The sequence below is a fragment of the Pinus tabuliformis genome, chromosome 6, assembly GCF_031772625.1.
Source record: "Pinus tabuliformis cultivar Carrire ecotype Pingquan chromosome 6, CPIR1, whole genome shotgun sequence".
Lineage (NCBI taxonomy): Eukaryota > Viridiplantae > Streptophyta > Pinopsida > Pinales > Pinaceae > Pinus > Pinus tabuliformis.
In genome coordinates, this window is record NC_142292.1 from 752,472,921 (window position 1) to 752,496,118 (window position 23,198).

Consider the following 23,198-nt stretch of genomic DNA (forward strand, 5'->3'; position numbering starts at 1 on the left):
TCTTTGAAATCAGCATTGGACTTTGGGTTAGATTGAGGTTTCCCCAATGATGCAGAGGGTTTCTGCCCTGGTGGCTTTGGGGCAACCTTTCCCTTTTTAATTTCTTTCCATCCTTCCTCTTCAACCGTGATCGCTGCTGAAGCTTTTGGGCAATCACGCTGGAAATGTCCATGCTCGTGACAGGTTCGGCATTTGAACGGCAGCTGCTCATAGTCCAGCTTCTGATAATGCTGCCATTCTCCTACTGAGAGCTTGACCGCTTCGGGCAGACCGGCTTCCAGATCGACCTCCACGCAGATTCTGGCGCATGTATATTGGCCCTTATGGTCAGCTTTATCAATGAAACGACCTAGCCCATTTCCGATCTTCTGCAGGGATTGATAGCTCCAGCAGTGTATCGGGAGGTTGGGAAGGCGAACCCAGACCGACGCCTCCTTAGGGACATCAACGGAGGGGTCGAAGTCGGGACTCCATTTATTCAGGTACAGACCTTGATTACCCATAAAATACGGGTCGTTTCTGAACACCAAATCCCGGTCTTCTTTGGTTGTAAACTCGAAAATGAAGTAGCCTCGTCCCACAGCATAGCAGATCACATTGTTTTTTAGCTGGGGTCTCTAGTTCCTCTGAATCCATTCGTCCGTGATTTTTGTGGATGGCCAGCGGCCCATAAACTGTCCTACTAGGCCTCTGTCAGCCAGAGCCAGGGCGATTTTGATCGTTTGTTCCTCTGGGAGATCAATCTCAGGTATCTCTTCCAGTTTCTTGATGAACTTTGGCGCCTCTGTAGCTTTGCGTTTCTTCCCTTGCTGTTTTAATAGACTACTAAACGCTTCTGCTGATGAGACTGGAGGGTTGGGAGCGGCCTCCCCGCCCCCTGGACCGCTCATGGCAGCGTCAATCGAAGGCGGCTGTGGCTCTGATGCGGCTCCGCTATTCAGAGCAGCGCGCGGCTAGGGCAAAGATATAATTGACAGGGTTTTTTTACTAGTTTGAAAATTAATTATTTTATGAGGGAGGGAAATTTTGATGGTTTGTGGTTCTCTAATACTAGTCCACCCTTATACTTTGAAGAGAACATGATGCCATATAATCTTCGTCCATGGTTGAAAGCCAAAGAGTATCATGTTGGATTAGGGTTAGGAGTTACCTGTTGACCCAAGGGTGGAGGAAGAGGAAGGAAATATTATATTCAAAAAGCACAAGTTAGAACTACATTAGATATTGTTGCTGGAAAACAAATGACAATTAACATGGTTCTTAAATTGATGAACATAGCTATTGGGATGCTTAAAAGATATGCCCTTCTTTATGGGGTTGGCCAGCTCCATTGAACAAATAACCTTAAGGAGTTTTTTGGAGAAGAACAAACTAGATGTGTTGTTCCTACAAGAAGTTTTAGGGGGAGGGGGAGTTATACATAAGGTATCTGAAAACATGTTGGGATGTAGGAGTTTTGTTCATTAGATGTTTTGGGGAGATTAGGGGTGTTGTGACAGAGTGGAATAATAGGACTATGAAGTATGACAACAATTGGCCTATTGACTTAAGAATTCGGGTGACACTCTTTTCCCAAGAGATTGGAAAATATATTTTGTTCATGAACACCTACGAGCCTTGCATGGATAGAGTGGCCTTTTGGGAAAACCTTTTCAAGACATATTTTATGGCTTTTGAGGCTCTTATTTTTGGAGATTTAAATTTCTCCTTAGACAATTTAGAGGCATGGGGTCCTAGAGCTTCATCAATTTAGCATAATTTTTCATTCATAAATTAGCGAAAGATGGGTTGATTGATATAGAGTCAATAAAGTTGAAATTGACTTGAAGAAAGAAATGGGTGTTGGAGGATAGAGTGACAAAATGCTTGGATTGATTCTTAATATATGAAGGAATTCTAGAAAGCTCTTTAAGGTTTTAGTAGTGAGCCACTCTTCAAAATTAATTATATCATTTTTTATTATTATTCCAGAGATAGTAACCTCTATATCCATTTAATAAATATATTTTAGATTATTTATTTATTTGTTAAAAAGTCTTTTCGGATATATATATATATATATATAATTAATTAATTAATTTCAATTTCTATAATTTACTTAATATTTTGTAAATATGTTTTAATTCTTTCCTCTTTTTCTTATGATATAATTAATTATTTTTTCAACATTTTAATATAATTATATTCATATTGTTTTCCATTCACTTTATTAAATGAGTGTACAATTTGATTAGATTATTTTTTTTATAAATATATTCTATTCTTTTTTTGTCCTTTACCAAGTGCATTTAATTTTTAATTTTTTTAATATTTGTATGGGCTTTTCTTTGAAATTAATTATATATCATGATCATTGGATTCTTTTCTTCAATCTGCTCGTTCTTTCTAAATTATTCCATTCATTAACAGGTACCGCAATTATGGAATTGCTTTTCCATAATTGAAGTTAAAGGCAACCCTTCTTAACAGGTACCGCAATCATGGAATTGCTTTTCCATTCATGTGGAGCCCAACCTAAAGTTAAAGGCAACTCTTCTTCTTGGACGTACAAATCGCTGCTTTTACTTTATCAGACAAATTACAGGAATTAACAGGTACCGCAATTATTTTCCGCATCTGCTTCATGTGCTTCATGTGGGGACCAACCTAAAGCTAAAGGTAAAGGCAACTCGATGCTTTCTCTCATGCGAATTCCTATCTTCTTTGGTGTGTTTTGCTATTCGTGGCGTACATTTACCTCTGACTTTAACTTTTCTTCCCTGGAGCTTCATAATAACCACAGTGAGCACCATGATCACGGATCTGACCACACATTTTCTGCTTTTTCTTTTCCAAATAAACTCTCAGATTCCCAGAAACTTTTCTTCGCTCTCAAGTCGCTTCATCGCCACGTAACATCATATATTAATGCTTCTTGGATGACTGACTGCTCTTTACCTTGTTTACATCCAATCGACAGTTTCCCTTGTTCGACCTCCTTTGCAGCTTTACATATCACAGGCACAGATATAGCATTTTCGCATTCCTTTTCTCTGCGCTGCTCTCCCCGGATATCAAGAAAGCCATGGCAACCGTCAGCACAGTACCTGCAGTCGACGCCATAATCAAAGCAGTCATGAAGTTGTTGAAGGATGTTATTGAAAAGGAGGATAATTGTCAGATTCTTCAAACTGACTTCAGACCTATGGAGAACCTTGTGCAAGATATTGGCATCTTCTTCCGATTTCAACAGAAAGAGGCGCCTGAGATGGTGAAGATTTGGTTGCAACTGCTGCACAATTCGCTTACAGAGGCAAAAGGCCTGTTCGATCAGCCGCGGGGACAACGCCAAAGGTGTCTCGACTCTGTGTTGTGCAATCCAGGGAGACTCTCCGAAAAAATAAGAGCATGGAAAGCATTTTTTAATCATCTCTTTGAACGCTTTGAAAGTGACTGGTTTGATCACTTTCCAAAAGCAGGCAACACCCTCAACACCTATATGGTCGACGCAGTCATCAAACTGCTGGAGGTTGTTATTAACAAGGAGGATAACCGTCAGATTCTGCAAACTGATCACTTGAGGCTTATGGAGAACCTTGTACAGGATATTGCCACCCTCTTCCGGGATGAACCGGATATCACCACCCTCTTTCAACGTCAAAAGAGAGAGCTCCTGAAGATCGTGAAGAATTGGTTACAATTGCTGCAAAATTCTGTTACAGAGGCAGATGGCCTACTCGATCGCTTATGGCAGATGGCCGACTCTGTCGTGTGCGAACCCAAAGAAATAAGGGAATGGAGAGCATCTTTTGACAACATCTATGACACCATCCAAAGTGACTTGTCAATTTTGGTGACTTCTCTGGAGTTTCTTTTATCAAAACCGTTATATGAAAAGAAGGAAATATTCCCTCAAGAAGCAGCAACCTCCTCTGAGTTTGGAGGTTCCGGGTTTATGGAGGCTCAAGATCAAGTAGAGAAGTGGCTTAACGAAGGTGACCATGTTCACGTAATTGGCGTATATGGCATACCCCGCGCTGGGAAAACGCACCTCCTCCAACTGCTCTGCAATAAATATAAACAGGTCGGTAATGTTTTCGAGCATGTCATTTTGATCACAGTTTCCCAAAATTATGAAATTTTAGAGTTGCAGGATCGTCTTGCTAATGAAATAGATTTAAGCCTCCCAAGCAATTTTGATGAGAGAAAGATGAAGCTGTCTGCATATCTGAAGGAGAAGAACTTTCTTCTGCTATTGGATGACTTGTGGAGTCGCCTCGATTTGCAAGAAGTAGGTGTGGCTTTTGGGGATGATAAACACAGTAAAGTCCTATTCTCTACTCGCAGGAAGGATCTGATTCCAGAAATGAGCGCACAACAATCCACTGAAATACAACCCCTCTCTAAAGACGAGTGCTGGAAGCTGTTTCGCAGAGTGGCTTTCAAAGACGAGCAAGTTTCTATGGATATAGAAGAGCGTGCCAGGAAAATTGCCAACGAGTGCAAAGGCCTGCCTGTGGCCGTAAATGTAGTCGCCGCAGCAATGGTTGGGAAAACCAGTGTAGATGAATGGGACAATTGTTTATCTTCCATTCAAGAGGTAGATCCATCTTTTCCACCCACTCATCCTCGCCTTGATGCACACCTCTATGCACTACTCCGCTATGCTTATCATTCTCTGCCCAATTCACAACTGAAGAGCTGCTTTCTATATCATGCTATGTACAAGCAAGATCAAGAAATTTATGCGCTCGACTTACTGCAAAACTGGATTGGAGAAGGCTTAGTCAAGAGCAAACAAGGGAGCTATTTAATGGACATGGCCATTGGGAACAAGTACCTAAAACTCATCGTAGACCGCTGTTTGTTCCAGAGAGTTAGACAGAGAACGAGAGCCTTTGACTGGAATAGAGTAAGAGTTGAGGAGTGTATTCGTGATATGGCGGTGTACATTGGGCAGAGAGAGGAGAACTGTATATTCATGGCAAATCAAAATCAAAGAAATTTTCCTGAGGTTCAGAATGAGAATTGCTGCAGGATATCATTAGCCAATAATCTTTTGGAAGATCTTCCCAGTCATGAGTTGAGATGCCCAAAGCTCGCGAGTCTCAACTTATACAACAATCCAAATTTGAAAGAGCTTCCGTCAGGATTTCTACTCAGCGTAACCTCTCTCAGGGTTCTCGATCTGGAGGGCTGCACCAAAATAACTTCAGTCCCAGCGTCAATTGGGCAGCTAAGAATGCTTGAGTTTCTCTCATTACATGGGCTTCCCATCAAAGATTTGCCGGAAGAGATATGCCATCTCTCTAGACTTCAATTTTTGCATCTTTCAGATTGTAAATCTCTAGAATCATTCCCATCTACGATTGGACAGCTTCAAAATCTCAGGGGTCTTTATTCAGGCGGATGTGAGTCGTTACAGATGATTCCACGTGAGATCTCTGAACTTACTTCATTGAGCAGCCTCGTGTTAAGCACATTTTTAAGTGTGGAAAAGGAAGCGCCTACAAGTATTTGGAGTTTGAAGGGTCTCAAAAACCTGACGGAGTTGAGTGTATTCGTAGAACCGTCCCAGGATGGAACAAAGTCAGCATTTAAAGATGGCATAATGGGAACCTGGTCGGAGATGAGGCACTTAGAGTTGGTCTACCCATTTAATATTTCAGATGAAATCATGGAGAATCTTCCACAAGACATGCAGAACATGAAGAAGCTGCAGAGTTTAGGACTATTCCGTTACAAAGGGTTAAGTCTGCCTAATTGCAAGTATGAACATCTTGAAATGGTAGAATTGTACAAATGCAACAACATGACGGAGCTCTCTCGAATGGAGTGGATGCCAAATTTGAAGCTTCTAAAGTTGAGAGAGTGCAAGAATTTGAGAGAGTTGGGGATAGGGAGCCGTGGCAGGGTTCCGAGTGGATATTTGAAGTTACAGAAGTTGGTTCTCAAAGAGCTGGAGATGTTAGAGAGTGTAGCTGGACCATCAAACAGTGGAGTGTGGGATGAGAGGACACTACCAGAGCTCCGTGTGTTGAAGATAAGGAATTGCCGGTCTTTGAAAAGATGTCCGAATGGAATGGAAAAGGTACCAAATTTATCCGCAATATATGGGTATCCAGGGAATTGGTGGAAAAGCATTATATGGGAAAATAATAATCTGAAAATGAAGTTGGAAACAATCTTCAAAGAATATTTGCCTACAAGGGAAGGGTAAGTAAAAGTAATTTTTTATGAATTAAATTTCTGAAGCAGTTTTTTGGTTAATAAATTATATATATATATCTGTTAATTAATTATATATAGATATATATTAAAAACTATTTATAAAATTATATAAATAACATTTTTATTATTATTTTTTCAATTATTTCTAATTTACACTTTTAAATGTGGTAGCAGCCAAAAAAAAGGAATACAATTTTCAGAATACACATCATGATGAAATGATTCCATCAACTTGCTTTTTCTAACTTTTTGTCATCCAATGTTGTGTGGCAGTAATCGATGATGGGTTGTGAATAGGCAGTGTAAAATCTGAGAAATATCTTTGTCCGAGAGATCATGCATAGCCACGAAAGAGGTACTTTTAAATTTGCATTTAATTTAATATTTGGTTTTTAAATTTTGTATATGTAATAATTAAAATTTTGTTTTAATAGATTTATATGTTTTGTTATTTTATTAATATATTTGATTTATATTATTATAATTCGATATTATTAATCAATTAGTTATATATAGTTATATTATTTAGAATATTAAGATAAACTCTATCATGCACATTTATCTTATGAGATTTGCTGTAATTTATTTTAAAATTAGAGCAAACCAATTTTCATTGCAAATTGAGAAATTCAAAACTACTTACATTATTAGGTCTTAGGTCTTAGATGCAAAAATTGATCTTTTAAAATTTATTGTGAGAATAATAAGTTTATCAACTGTCTTATTCATCTATTTCAGAATCTAATATTGTAAGACTGTTTAGTAGATTATATTTTTTTATTCATTAAATAAGATAATATTTTTTAATACTATATTTAATTTTAAAGTAAATAATAAAATTTAAAATTTTATTTTATTTTTAAATAAAAATTGAAAATTTGTTTTTTTTTAATATTTTATCAAATAATATGTTACTTTTTGTTTAAAATAAAATTATATAATATATTTGTATATAAAATAATTAAATATATAAAATAAAATTACTATGTTTTCTTATGTAATATGTTAATGCATAAAGTTATGTTTATTTTTTTTTTACAAGATAAATTAATGATAGAGTAGGAATTCCTCCAATGGCAATTGGGTGAGAATCTTGTCATGAAGATTATTGAAATCTTAAATTTTTGGTGAAATGTTTAGAATCCATTGAACTTGGATCATATAGGTTTGGTTTTGAATTAAGATTTTATGGTTTTTAGTAAAATTGGAAGAAGTCAAAGTTTAGAAAGTTAAACAGTGTTTCTTGTTGTTTGCAAAAATAATTTTTTAGAAGTTAAATTATACTTTCTTGAACTAGAATTGATCCATCATGTATGTTTCTTTAAGATAAGCTTAGTGTCTTGAAGTTACATTGTTGAAATTTAGGTACCAATAATCTCACACACACTTTCTTTATAATTTTCCATACACTTCACTTAAGAATTAAGAACTACTATGTTTAAATTAACAACTCATTACATGATTTTGCTCATTCAAAAATTTCATAATTATATATTAATATTCTTGTATAAGAAGGCCTTTTTTAGCATTCTATCTTCTCAAGCATGGAAAATGTTGGTTAACAATAACAAGCCTTATGCCTCATGTATTGGTGTATTTGCAATTGTAAATCATTTTTTTTTTCTCATAGCATTTTTGTTTTTGATGTTGTATGAAACCCTCTTGTTTTAGGGACAATACCTCATGTTCGAATGTACATGTAAATGGAAATCAATTTTTTCTCAAGGCATTTCTACTTTTGATGTTGTATGAGACCCTCTTGTTTTTGGGATAAGGGATCTACCTCCATGCAACAATTTGACTTCTAAAGTCTACGGAGGTGTAAATACTCTACCCCACTCTCAATTTGAACTTGCGACCTCTGACAAGGAAGCACATCTTCTTAACCATTAGGCTCACCCAAGCTATACATATACTTGGAAATTGACAAATCTTGAATATCATCATTCTAGTTGTTTGATTTGATCATGGATGCCTTTTCATTCTAAGTTTGTTTCAACTCAAATTAATGTTTGATGATTAAGCTATACTTTTGCAATATAATTAATTATGACATGAAGGATTACTATTGATTGTGACAAATAATATATAAATTATATGATTTATTAGAATAATGTAATATTTATATATGAATCAAATATGATAACAATGGGAGAATTTATTATTGTTGATTTCATGGAATCAATTAAGAGGTTTAGGAAGGGATTATTAGATATAGTTAAGGGGATGGTTGAACTGAATGTCTTGTTATGACATGTTATTATTGTCACTTATTCTATGCAAAGAGACCTATTGCACAACAGATACACACACATATAATAAAATATTGAATAAACCCCCCCTTAAGGGGTTCAGTGAGTGTAAATTTTCATTATCCCTTTTTGGATATGTGTTGAGTGTTTTTAAGGTTTTATTAAATGCAATTTTTGATTATACCTTTCTTAATATTTTTTTTGACTATTTGCTTCCTATATATTAGAGTCAACATTTATTTATGATAGCTTAATTTCCTACATAATTGAAATTATTAACTCACTGAAGTTACTGAGCTTTTAGGATTATCGTCCAAGGAAATGGTCACACTACTTGAAGAAGATAAATTATTATTTTTGATGTTGTTAGAAAATTATGTCTGATTCTCCTAAATAACATTTTCATTGGAGCTCTAAATGTTGAACATTACTATTGAAGTTGTGAAATAAAGCCATGATAATGTATTCTGAGAGGTTGTTTGAATTTGTTCTAAATCCAACTAATCACATGCTTGTTGTTTGTCACAGATTATAGGATTTTATCATTCCTAATCCCCATAATAGTTTGATAATGCATTTATTGCCCCATTTAGGACTACTTCAACAAGATTTTTTGTTTCATATTCTAGTGTTCTTGCACCGATTTCTAGTTTTTGTTGTCCTATTGTTGTTTCCTTATTCAACAATTCAAATACCATTATTTCCTCTTCTGGAAATGCATCTACTCTTGTGGCATATACATGTACTTCATCATCCTTTCTTACATATATCGTTGTTTCCGAGGTTGCACTCACAACTTTGCCTCATAGCTAGGAAAGCCAATCTCTTGCATTTCCCTAGATTTTCTTAATTCAATTAATAGTTGATGAAATTATTTCAATTAAGTATGGAATTCATTATATGCATAAGATTTTTTTTCTTTAATTTCTTTATTGTAACTTTTTTAGGAAGGCATCAAGGAGAGGCATGGATTGAGGAGGAAGGCATCATTTACAAGATTAGTCATCCCATCTCTGGTGAGTTTTTTTTTTATATTAAATTAACAATTATACTTAGTAATTTTGTTTATAGTTAAATTTGTAGATTTTTCTTTTTAATGTTGTTTCATTTCTAGCCTTTAGGAAATTAACACCAACCATCAATGCAAGTAGGCTAGGCTTCTTTAGGTTCCTTAATCATAAATAAAAGGAAATTGTAGTATAAACCCATTTTTCATGTTTAGATTCATTGGGTATTTTTAATTAAAAATTTAAGTATATATTTTATATAGTTTTGACTATTTTACCATATGAAATAGTTCCAACCATATTTTTGTAGTAGTTTTCATAATGTATTATACAAATAATAATGAAAGTCAAAATGTTTTTAATAATATGGATCACAAGTATATACTAAAAATACTAAACATAAGTCAATAAAATGGTTCACAAAATATTTATGAATGGAAAAAAGGGTTTGAAATGATAAAAATTCATTAAAAAAACTCCACATTTCACTTGATTAAAACTATGAATAAACATAAAAACAAATAATTTCATTTAGGTTCCATATCCCACCACTCGAAAGTAGTAGGAAGAATAATATTTTGTAAACGAGACTAGAAGTGAACTAGATTAACATTCCTACCTAGATAAGGGTTTTAAAAGTTGAGGGATTCAAGTATTTTTTGTTTGCATTGAAAATATATGTAGAGTATAGCAAAATATATGCTTTGAATCCATTGGAACATACTAGAGATAAATAATTATTGATATTATTAGTAATTTCATGTAACATATTTGGGATAATGGATGATATCTTAAGCATTTTTTAAGATGACGATAATGTGTGGAGAATATATGAAGGTTTACATCTAAGATTTATTCAAATGATAGATGTTTCAAAGAGTTAAGTAATGTTGGATAGTCATCATAGATTCAAAATGATAAAATTATGGTGCTTTTATAGATATAGTTCTTACTAGAAACCAAAAAAATGTACAATTACCTTTATCTTGTATGGATATGCAGATAAATAGTTTCAATTAATAATGAGGCTTTCTATTAAGAATGACACCACAAACAATAAGGCATATCATCATGCACTCATAAAATTCCTATAAGAATCAAATATTGATGGGGTCAATCAAATTACAATGTTTGGAAACACTAAATAATTTTTAAGTATATGTTGAGTGAATTTAAAGTCGATGATGATCATCTTATACCCTTGTATTAAGTGATATTACCAAGTAATTATTTCATATACATCATAATAGTAGAGAATGATGCAATGTTGATTTTGAACAAGTGTGCTCTTCTCCAATGTTTAAGTTTTCTAATGAAAACATTGGTTATTAAATCTTATGACTAGGTTTAGTTCCACCTAACTCCTAGTCTTAGTACTCATTCTTTTTACTTGGCCTCTTTCAATTTTGTTTGTTTATATATGTCTTATACAATTTACTTCCTTTGGAGTTTATATTTTTGGATGTCTTTGGAGAAAGTTTTTGTAGGCTTGGAAACTTTTCCTTGTGGCCCGTTGAAAATGACACAACAAAGATTCTAATTTAATTTTCCCTTGACTTAAATTAGAATAAAATTGTAATTCCACATGACATGACAACTTGTACGAGTTAACTAAGTTAGTTTGACTTAGTTGGCTCAGTTAATTTGAGTTGAGGGTCTAACTTGAGTTATGTAGAGTGGCTCCTAGTTTATAGGAGCCCTCATTGAGTTTATTTTGAGTTGTAATTAATTAATTTAGTTTAACCGAGTTAAAGTCATTTAAGTTCGTTCCAACTGATTGAGGAACTAGTAGGATGTCTAGCTGCGGAGAGAAACTACAGTGTTCACCCAGTTAACTGATGATGCAAACATAAATAACTCATGCATGTGTGATATGAGATTTACCCAGTTGAGATTGGAGTTCAAGGGCAGTGTACTATCAGTTGTATAATTATCTGAATTGGACAGGTGGTGCATGCAGTCAGCAAAAGGCCTATGATGGATTGCATATTTGTGGATGAGGAATTTCCCTAATTAATAAGGGCTAATTCCCAAGGAAATAGTGTAAGAAAATAGGGACTTGGGCAAGCAGAAATTTGGTTAAGTTTTGGCCTAGGCTTGTCTAGGAAGTAGAGAGACAAATAGAGATAGTGCAAAAGTTGCTCGGGATTGAGCAAAGCATTTTAATCTTCTCATATTTTCTGGCTAATGCAATATACAAAAAGCAGGGATTTTTAGTTGTGACTTTCTTGAGGAAATAATTGTGTAATGTGTTGATTGAATTCTTTCTCTTGTATTCTTCATGATTTCACGATTGTTAATTGTTTCCACATTTTCTACAGTAGATTCAAGTCTATTGTTTTAGGAAATTACAATTAGCAGTTTGAATATACAAGGAATTTCTATATGTTGTCAAAGATGAAATCAAAATAAAAGAGAAGAATACAAGTTGGTACTTGCAGGAGGAACACGTTTTGCAGATCTATTCTCCAAAGCTAGCAGCAGGATCAAGATGGTGTTCTATGGTCTGAGGCTCAAGTATGCCCTTGAGGGTAGTTCAAATTAAATTTTGTGGAGGGACCGGATGGAAGCAATCATGGAAGAAACCAGATTGAAGGAGTTTATTGATAAGTACATCTTGAAACTAGCATCGACTAATGCACAAAATCTAGCATATTGGAAGAAGAGCGTAACAAAGGAAATAAGGATATTATTGGAAGGAGTTCAAGATCATATTGTCTCAAACCTCCAGAGTAAGGAGACTCCATATGAAATGTGGAAATTCTTGACAAACTTGTTTCAGAACAAAAGTGACCATAGTAAGCTAGCTCTAAAGGAAAAGCCCAGGAAAATCATGATGGAGAACGACAACACGATACCACATTATTTGACCAAGTTCACCCAATGCAGGGATGAGCTTGGGAGTGTTGGTGTTATAGTTTCTGAATATGATCAAGTCAACCTAACACTTCTAAGCCTTCCTAAGAGCTGGAGCAACTACCAGGATTTGGTAAATGGGAGGGAGAAGCTACTAGAGTGGGGGTGTTTGTGGTCTGACTTGGTGCAAGAAGAGATAAGGTGGAACATTAGAGATGGAACCTCATCTAAGAATGATGATGAGGAAAATTGTGCCTTGGTTAGAAAGATAAAGAAAGGGAAATAGAAGAAGTCCCAATCCAAAGGAGATTCCAGCCAGGAAAGCAAGAGCAAGGACTTGTCGAAGATTAAATGTTTTCACTGTCATGAGATTGGACACTATGCCATGAAGTTTCAACACAAGAAGGCCGACAAGAATACCTCAAGAGGAGTGGCAGGTGAAGCTCTTTCTTCACAATTTGAGTTGGATTTCACCCTCATTGCATGCATGGTGACATTGGTGATGGGTAGTGTGTGGTACCTGGATAGTGGAGCATCATTCCATATGAGCAACAAAAAATAATTCTTCAACGACTTGGAGGAGAAGGACCTCCAGATGCACAATGAGATGGGAGATGATGGAAGATACAATGTGACTGACATCGATACTGTTACTTTTTAGAGGGAGAATGATTCTCCTCTCAAATCAAAAGATGTGATTTATGTTCATGGTTTGAAGAAGAATTTAGCTTCAGTTGCTATGTTGGAAGATCATGGCTACGATGTGATATTTAGAAAAGGAAAGGATTTCCTTCGTCACATAGCCATGGGACAAGTGAAGCAGATCATGGTTTGGGTAAAGAACCCCTAAAAATTGTATGTTTAAGATTGTGTTGCTTTGAGCACAAAAGCAGAGAAGGTGCAGAGCTGAGACATCATTGAATTATGATGTATGAGACTTGACCAGATGCACCATGGATCTTTGAAGATCATGCAAAAAATTTCTACAGGACTTCCCAAGGATGCACTTGAGCATCGTGATACATGAAAAGAGTGTACATTGGGGAAGTGTAGATTTTAATCCTGTACAAAAATTAACTTCAAACGAATTCTTAAAATAGAAAAATAAACAATGGTGAGAACATAAAACAAATATACAAAGCGATTTTCCCCTAGATCCCAAAATCAAGACTACCAGATTGATTTTTCATTATATTCCTTTAAATGTTATAATACCTATATATACATGCTGAAGCATTCATAAACCAAAATCCATTAACCCTGGGTTAGAACATAACTGTAGTTCCCTTGACTGAATCTACAAAATATCATGGGCAGAAAACCATCATGCCCAAAACCATGTGCAAAACCCATGCAAAAAACCATGGGTAGGTCTTCCCACCTGTTAGAGGGTCCAAATAAAAAATTTCCTAGGGTATTGCCCAGGAACCCGTGCAAGGGGGCTACTGCCCCCCTACAAACCCCTTGAAAGGGGGGGCTATTACCCCCTTGCTACGCCTGACGCAACAAACTGGGGGGGCTATCGCCCCATGCATGTGCAACTAATTGTGGAAATAATATAACACACACCCAACATTCTCCCACTTGTTTTCTTTTCCACACAGGGGGCCACAAGAGAATTTATTGGAGGATACCATTATTGTAGCCTAATCTGGTATAGGTGAATGTATTAAAGACATTGTAGCCAAGGTCTCTTAACAAAATAAATTTATTTAAAATTTTCTAGGATTTTTGCTATTAAAGGTTTTGGGGCATTTGGAGCATCACTAGTCAATCATAATACATGTCAATTTTTTTTATAAATTCTTTACCTTTAAAAGGATATATATTTTTTTAATTTGAGCTCATAAATGAGTTTTGATAAGCCATATTGGTTTTCTATGTTTCCTACACAAAGACGGTCCTTTAATAAAAGTTATTGTGGCTTGAGGCCCTACTCTATGCTATTGTTGAGAATAGCAACAAGAAATGCTAAAAATAGCATTCAGAATATTCCAATTTTAATTTGTCCTTGAATTAAAATTCGAATTTAGTCTCACCATCTGCTTGGAAAATAATTAATTAATTCGTCTTGAGTTAATTAGTTGGAGAAATTCAAGCTAGAAGTCTTTGTGAAGTCATCCAACAGTTATCCCTTAAATTAAGGAGATTATCCCTTAGTTAAGGAGAAAAGGATGAGTTGTAATTAGTTAACTGAGTTAAGTCCAATTAAATTAGTTCCAAACAGTTTGAAGAACTAATTATGAGTTTAGTTAGTTAATGCATGCATGCATGAAACTAGTGTACTTCAGATAACTAAAGATTCTCTCATAAATAACTCATGCATGTCAGTTCAGACAAAGACCCAATTGAGATTAAAGACAGGGACATTGTACTATCAGTTGGAGGAATTTTCCTATAAAGGAAACTCATCCATGCAAAAGGAATAAGGTTCCTTGAGGATTACGTAGTTTTATAGGGTGTGAGATCAGTGTGAGTGATCAATGTTACACTTGGTAACAGGAGGATCACCCAAGAGAAACTGTGTAAGGAAATAGGAAGCTTGGAGGGTAGAGGAGAAGGCTTGTGAGAAGCTTTGTTTGCCTATGAGCATCCAGGAGGATTGTATTGAGAGCTGACTAGCTGTGAGAGCTAAAGCTTTGTGTAATTCTGAGATATTTCCACCTTGTATGATAATACAGATAGCGAGGTTTTTAGTTTTAAGAAATTTACTGCATAACATAAATAATTACTGAGAGGAATAAATATAAAAATAACCAACAACAACCATAAACACACATGTTTATCCAGGAAAACCCCAAATCTGGGGAAAAACCCAACCATAATGAAATTTCTTTATCCTTGGCCAAAACCCTGGCCAATCCGACCAAGTGAGCCTTCACCACTCACGTCCAGGTCTTGCATTACAATGAAGTCATTCCAGTCTTTTATAAGCTCCATTACATATAATACCACGGGCAAAATATTATGGGTGCACAATACCATGTGCCCCAAAACCATCATTGTTTAACCTGGTCAACTTTGACTCTATCTTGAGTCAAGTTTACCTAACAATTCCCCCCTTAAACTTGACTTGGGGTTCCTTGACTAACTCCAGCCAAACCTAAGTGAGACAATCCCACTCATCTCAGAGTTTTTACCCGGGGTATTGTTAACCCGACGTCCCCCCTATCACCTAGGTCTAACCCAGAGTTTACCGGTGATAACCGAGGGGTACACATGCCTTACCAGGTCTTACAGTAGTATGCCCATTTACATGCAAAAATTTTGACTTCATTACTTCTTTTTTTTGTTTATTGCTGCTGCCATTCTGATCCATCCTCTCTCAATTTGATTTGCTCAAAAACTTCTATCAAACTGCTCCAAATGAGAGCCCGACGAGAACGTCGTAGATTCCAGCATCGGTGGCCTCACGTAGCAGAAAATGAACAATTTTCGAAGCCGCATGAACAACTCTCTCAATTTGATTTGCTCAAAAACTTCTATCAAACCGCTCCAACTGCGAGCCCGAGAACCTCGTAGATTCCAACACCAGTGGCCTCACGTAGCAGAAAACGAACAATTTTCGAAGCCGCATGAACAATTTTCTTCTGCTTACCTGCATGCATCCCATGCCTACTCCATCTTTCAATACGACATAGAACACACAGGAAATATCCCTTATCGATTCCCTACAAAAAAAAGCTCCGAACAAAATCAGTCGTTACAGCGCTATCTTTCGCACATTCTCCTCGAGGTTCTTCCGCATACGATTATTCCACCATTATTTTCTAGACCCAAATCTGAAAAAAAAAACTGCATTGATCTCATCAGGTACTATAAACCCCTGGCATCAAAGAATCCCTTTGAAGCCAATATCTGGCTCTGATACCAGTTGTTAAGAAATTTACTGCATAACATAAATAATTACTGAGAGGAATAAATATAAAAATAACCAGCAACAACCATAAACACATAAACACACATGTTTATCCAGGAAAACCCCAAATCCGGGGAAAAACCCAACCATAATGAAATTCCATTATCCTTGGCCAAAACCCTGGCCAATCCGACCAAGTGAGCATTAACCGCTCACCTCTAGGTCTTGCATTACAATGAAGTCATTCCAGTCTTTTATAAGCTCCATTACATATAATACCATGGGCAGAATACTATGGGTGCACAATACCATGTGCCCCAAAACCATCATTGTTTAACCTGGTCAACTTTGACTCTATCCTGAGTCAAGTTTACCTAACATTTAGCTGAGGCTTTCCCTAGAGTATTCTTCTGTGTTTCATGTGTATTTATTCTTCTTCTTTGTTATATGTGTTTCACTTGATCTTGCTCAAATTGATTAATCTTCCGCAAGTTTGATTGTAGAAGTAGATTAAGTATTTTTCTTTAGTTATATTTCATAATTAGATTGATCTACAGTGAGAATTTCTACATGGTATCAAAGCTAACTGATTTGTAGAAATTTCTACATGGTATCAGAGCCAAGTTTAGCAGAGCAAAGTTTATTGGAGCAGAGAACAGTATACTGTGAAGGGAAAAATTCTAAGTTTGAAGTTCTTGATTGCAGGTAAAAAATAGAATTCTTATCACACCTCAAAGTTCACCAATGGTGATCAATGGCTTGAGACTTGAGTATGCCCTGGATGACAGCTCGAATTACATAGCATAGAAGGATTGCATGGAAGTGGTATTAGAAGACAATGGTTTGAAGGATTTCATTGATCAAGAAATCCCCAAGCCAGTAGCAGCTAATACCCAAGAATTGGTTGAATGGAAGAAGTGTGTGGCAAAGGCGAGAAGGATTCTTCTGGAGGGAGTTCGAGACCATATTGTCTCGAGTCTCCATGGGAAGGAGGCTCTGCTTTCAATGTGGAAAACATTGAAGGACCTATATCAGAACAGTAGCGACCAGAGGAATCTAGTGCTCAAGGACAAGCTTTGGAAAATCAAGTGTGAACAGGGCGACACTATTTCTACATATCTGAACAAGCTCACCACCTGTAGAGATGAGCTTGGTAGTGTAGGAATAACAACTGCTGATGATGACATGGTGAGACCTGCTCTCCTCAGTCTTCCAAAGAGCTGGCATAGCTACTAGGACTCAGTGAATGGAAGAGAGAAACTTCCGGATTGGGAACGATTGTGGTCGGATCTAATGCAAGAGGAGATTAGGAGGAACATCAGAGATGGTTCTTCATCTAAGCATGATGATGAAGAAAATATAGACTTAGCCAGTAAGGAAAGGAAAGGGAAAGGGAAGGCTTCCCATTCCAAATCGAGTTCTTCTCATGGTGGGAAGAAGATTGAAAAATCTAAAGTGACATGCTTTAATTTTCATGAGATGGGTCATTATGCGACTAATTGCCCATTGAAGAAGTCCAAGAAGGGATCCTCGATAGGATCGGAAGGTGAGGCATTAACCTCTCAGTTCGAAATGGACATTACTCTCATCGCATGCATGGTTTCATTTATGATGGGTTGTGGTTGGTTTCTTGACAGTGGAGCCTCATTCCACATGACCAACGATAAAATTTTATTCAGCATCTTGGAGGAGAAAGACCTCAAGATACTCATAGAGATGGGTGATGACGAAAGGTTTAGTGTTTCAAGAGTCAGCATGGTTGCTTTTTAGAGGGAGCATGGAGCTCTTATCACCTTGACAGATGTGAAGTATGTGCCTGGAATGAAGAAGAATTTGGTATTGATCGCGATGTTGGAGGACAAAAGCTATGATGTTGTCTTTAGTAAGAGAAAGGTTTTCCTTAGACACATCACCACGAGACAGGTGAAGTAGATCAGTTCACGTGTCAAGAATCTGTATGCTCTTGAGTTTCAAGATGCATGCAAAGCCTTGAGGAGCAAGGAAAATGTTGGAGACTTGGTGGTTGAGAGGGAGAGTAAATTACCTCTCAACATGCAGCCACAGAAGAAGTATCAGACAATTGTGGAGGAGCCACAATTGGAGATGCTAAGCAGAGACCGAGTGGAGGCATCCACTCATGCAAAGACCTCCAATAGGGGGAAATTTCGAGCCAAGTGGATAGAAGGATCACATGCAGCCATACCTCTAGGTGTGATGTGGGGCGATGTGAAGTGATAGTCCCAAGAAGGTTGAAATTGGGCAGGGTCCATTGAGAGGTTTTATCTCATGGATCATACCTTGATACGGGAGCCCAAAGTACATAGTAGCAGGAGGAATCAGTAGGATGCAGTCAGAGATCAAAGTGACAGAGGCTAGAGTAGTCAGATACTACAGAGTATAGAGAAGGATTGACAATGGTGTAGAAAGGTTGAGTTAGCATAAGCACAAAGTTTTCAGCTGACAGAGGCAATATCAGTCAAAGACTTTGATGACAGATGCATCATACTGATTCAGGTTGGATTTTATTTTGTTTCTGGAGTTGTGGGAGCAACAACACTAGAGAGAAGTGTTGCATGCAGAACATTCCAAAGGTTCAGGATCATGATCGAGTTGAATGCCTTTCTTGTTAAGAGGGAGTGTTGAGAATAGCAACAAGAAATGATAAAAATAGCATTCAGAATATTTCAATTTTAATTTGTCCTTGAATTAAAATTGAGAATTAAAATTTGAATTTAGTCTCACCAGCTGCTTGGAAAATAATTAATTAATTCATCTTGAGTTAATTAGTTGGAGAAATTCAAGCTAGAAGTCTTTGTGAAGTCATGCAATAGTTATCCCTTAAATTAAGGAGATTATCCCTTAGTTAAGGAGATAAGGATGAGTTGTAATTAGTTAGCTCAGTTAACTAAGTTAAGTCCAGTTAAATTAGTTCCAAACAATTTGAGGAACTAATTATGAGTTCAGTTAGTTAATGCATGCATGCATGAAACTAGTGTACTCTAGATAATTGAAGATTCTCTCATAAATAACTCATGCATGTCAGTTCAGACAAAGACCCAGTTGAGATTAAAGACAGGGACATTGTACTATCAGTTGGAAGAATTTTCCTATAAAGGAAAATCATCCATGCAAAAGGAATAAGGTTCCTTGAGGATTGCGCAGTTTTACAAGGTGTGAGATCAGTGTGAGTGATCAGTGTTACACTTGGTAACAGGAGGATCACTTAGGAGAAACTGTGCAAGGAAATAGGAGGCTTGGAGGGCAGAGGAGAAGGCTTGTGAGAAGCTTTGTTTGCCTATGAGTATCCAAGAGGATTGTACTGAGAGTTGGCTAGCTGTGAGAGCTAAAGCTTTGTGTAATTCTAAGATATTTCCACCTTGTATGATAATACAAATAGCAGGGTTTTTAGCTAAGGCTTTCCCCAGAGTATTCTTCTGTGTTTCATGTGTATTGATCCTTCTTCTTTGTTATATGTGTTCCACTTGATCTTGCTCAAATTGATTAAGCTTACGCAAGTTTCATTGTAGAAGTAGATTAAGTATTTTGCTTTAGTTATATTGCATAATCAGATTGATCTAGAGTGAGAATTTCTACATGGTATCAAAGCTAGCTAATTTGTAGAAATTTCTACAGCTATACCATATGGTCATAAAATGAAGTTACAAGCTAGTGCATACAGAAGACACCAAGATAAGGAGCTCACAGTGGGGTCAATGTTTTGCATTACATGTCAACATTTTATACATGGTTTGAGCAATATTAACATTTTAAAAACTTTTTATGTGAAGGATATGGGATATAATCCCACTATTGGGGTAATGAAAAAGTTTCATCTCCTTGCATGTGATATAATTTGAATTTAGTAAAAGACTCTCACATATTTTGAGACCCTTCTCCATAAAAGTTATTTATCACTGCCAGAACAAAGGGTTGTTGGCATTTGAACATATTTTATTTTGCATGATGCAGCGATGAACCGCGGAAAATTCTTCAACGTTCTTTTCCTCTTTCACACCACTTCTCCTATTATCCTTCTCTTGAACCTACTCTTACTTCAATATCTTTTTACCTTGTTCAATGATTGTTCCAAATCCATGGTCTTAGACAAGCACATAATTCATGCAAAACACTTATCTAGAAATGTAGATAATGTAAACAATGAAGGTACCATGCATAATATAATGAAGAGCCAATCCAACACTGGTGTAGGTTCGATTTCATTTTTTATAGGGTCCTAGACATGTCAGTTCTTTGTATAATCTGATGAAGGCATTAATCTAGTTTTTGATTTGAATTTGTGTGCATCAGACTGGATGAGAAATTGTAGTTCTAAATTTGGTTTGCCCCCATGTATGGAGACGATTGTAAATTTTACTCCTATAACTACACAGGGATATTTTATAAAGAATGGGTTTGATGAATTTTATGGGTCTACAAAGTGACATGAATCCCTCTATACTAACTTCTCAGAAGCTGACGTCTCCCAGTGCCTACACATCCATTAAGAGCAACGGGAGAGCTTTCCATAAAATCTAGAGCTGGGGAAAATGGTGTCATGTGTGAGAAGAAATAGTCAGGGAAGGAAGGAATATATCAATATTCATTGACATGAAAGCCCACCAGAGAAATCGAGCCAAGAAATGTCGAAATGGGCAATCAAGTTGCTCTGAGTTTTTACCAATAAGTAGTAGGAAATGAATTGGTTGTACAAAATAAGGGGGGAGAGAGATTCAAAGAAGTTTGAGGGAGGAAACTTGGAATGAAATGTAATGTAGGCATCCGAACATTGAACATTCCCAAGATGAATCCCAGAGATGTATTTAAAAGTACAAGGATGATGACAATAAAACTTCAATTGTGAAGAATTTGAGATTCTTGAAAACTTTGGCTAGGGGTCCTCTTGTGCAAACTAATACAGTGGATGCCAGAAAATCCTATACAGTTTCATGATCATTCTTTTGAGGTCAAAGAAAATGCAAGGAGACTTCAATATTTATTCTTCTAACATTCATCTGGAACATTTTTTTTTTTTTACATTAGCATATGAGGAAGACCTTCAATTAGGTGGAGTTGATGATGGTTGGGGTAGACTCCTCAGAAATAATAAAAACTTCAAATGAAAACAGACAAAAATTGGTTTTATACTTCTTACAAATGAAAAAAAAATCCATGGTCCATAACATTCATTCTAAAAATTGATGGTCTTCTGATGGAAGAAATCAATCGGAAGATAAGATGAAGAGAGCCCTCGGAATGAGCATAAATGTAAAACCACTCATATAGAAATCTATAGCTATAGTTGATTACAACTACATCCTCCTCTATTCTAGAAACCACCAAGAGGTGTCCCCAAAGGTAGTTTATGGCTTTGGAAAAAATAATTGTTGGTTGCAAACGAGCGTGGAATACATGGCCCACAAAACCTCAACGTTCAATATTGTATGTACATGTTTCTATTTTTAGACCCACACATGATCGACATCCACCATTATATCCAATAACATGTTTCAGTTTTTTTTCTTATTACATACACCTAGAATTTGTTAAATGTAATATGAGTCCAACCAAAAATCCAAAGCAACATGTTGTAAAAACATTATAAAAGTGGGTTTTGATAATATAATATATATTTTGATTCTGAGAATTCGGAACTTCCATAGTTTTCATTTTGAGTTTTCGACGTTTTGAGTCAGTACCATGACCCATCATTAGGAAAAAACCTAGAGAGAAGAAAAGAAAAAATGGAGGGATAAATAGGAGAAGGATAAGAAAGGGATAAAAGAGTTGACCATCACAGTGAAATGGGTTACTTATTGACAATTTCAATTATTTTATTTCTATTTTAATATAATAATGATAAATTTGTTTATAAAGTAAATTACTTATTAAAACTTAACCTAACAATATTTATTATAATTTAATAATAAATTCAATATTATTTTTATAATTTAATGATCTAATTACAATAATATTAAAATGAGTAATAAATAATTCTATTTTACTATTATAATCTAATGACTAAACACACCAAATAAATTTTTAATCCTATCAATAATATTAATGTGAATATAGATGCTTTAATTAATATAAATAGTTACTAGGACACTCCTACATTTATAAGTAATGAATCTAAGATTTTTTTTAAAATTATATTTTAATTAATCATCTTATGATATAAAAATACCTAATGTTAATATTTATATTTATATTCTTAATGTATTGTTATAGTAGTTAATAAGATAGATAATAAGTTAATGAGTTGCTTTGTTTTTTAATATGTGGGTTTTTTGGATAAATAAATTGATAAGGGGAGTTATACTAAATTAGAGGTATTATTAATATGAGGGTTTTTTATGATTAATATGGGGTTATTAATAGGTGTTATTAATAGATGTTATTATGATTAATAATAAATATACTAAGGGAAGCTGAAATAAGGGGATGAGAATAAAGGGGGGGGTGAAGGGCCACAAAAGATAGGGGCAGTTAAGATGAGCTTAGGCAGGAAAAAGAAAGGAACCAACTGTAAGAAGGGAGGGTTATTAAATATTGGTGCAGGGACTAGGGTAGGAAAAAGGGGGGTAGGGGAGGAGGGGCTAGTGGATTGGGGGAGGATTGAGAAAAACAAGTGTATGAGGGGAGGAAAGAGAGGAGGAGAGGGGAAAGGGTGAAGATGGTAAATAGAGAAGAGAATGAGCCAATATTGGTTCTTGAGGGAGTAAGGGAAACCAATTTCTACTGAGTTCTAAACCCCCATCCCTATTAAGATTGTGTGGATGTTTAATAATTTCAGGGGCTTCTCAATTTTTTCGCTTGTACTTTTGGTTCTTATTGGAGATAATATTGGTTTCTTCAAGAGACATATGGTGACATATTTTTCCTAAATATTTTTCTAGGGTTGAGGATCGAGTTCTACCATTTCTGATGTCTGCGCCATGTTCTTTTAGTCTAATTTTAAAAGATCTCCCAGTCTCCCCAATATAACAATTTCCACAAGAACATATGATCTTATAG

The 23,198-nt window shown here is 35.8% G+C and overlaps 1 protein-coding gene across 2 annotated transcripts in view; it reads left to right on the top strand.

Annotated features, from left to right (window-relative positions):
• Positions 1 to 2,923: 2,923 nt before the first annotated feature.
• The window catches only part of LOC149260917 (putative disease resistance protein At1g61300), a 69,168-nt gene continuing 48,893 nt past the window's right edge, over positions 2,924 to 23,198 (top strand). For both annotated transcript variants that reach the window (XM_089380883.1, XM_089380882.1), the window contains exons 1-3: positions 2,924 to 6,195; positions 6,484 to 6,565; positions 9,410 to 9,478. In XM_089380883.1, coding sequence (XP_089237009.1) covers positions 3,065 to 6,195; positions 6,484 to 6,493 — 3,141 coding nt within the window. In that variant the 5' untranslated portion in view covers positions 2,924 to 3,064 and the 3' untranslated portion in view covers positions 6,494 to 6,565; positions 9,410 to 9,478. The remainder of the gene's footprint in view (positions 6,196 to 6,483; positions 6,566 to 9,409; positions 9,479 to 23,198) is intronic.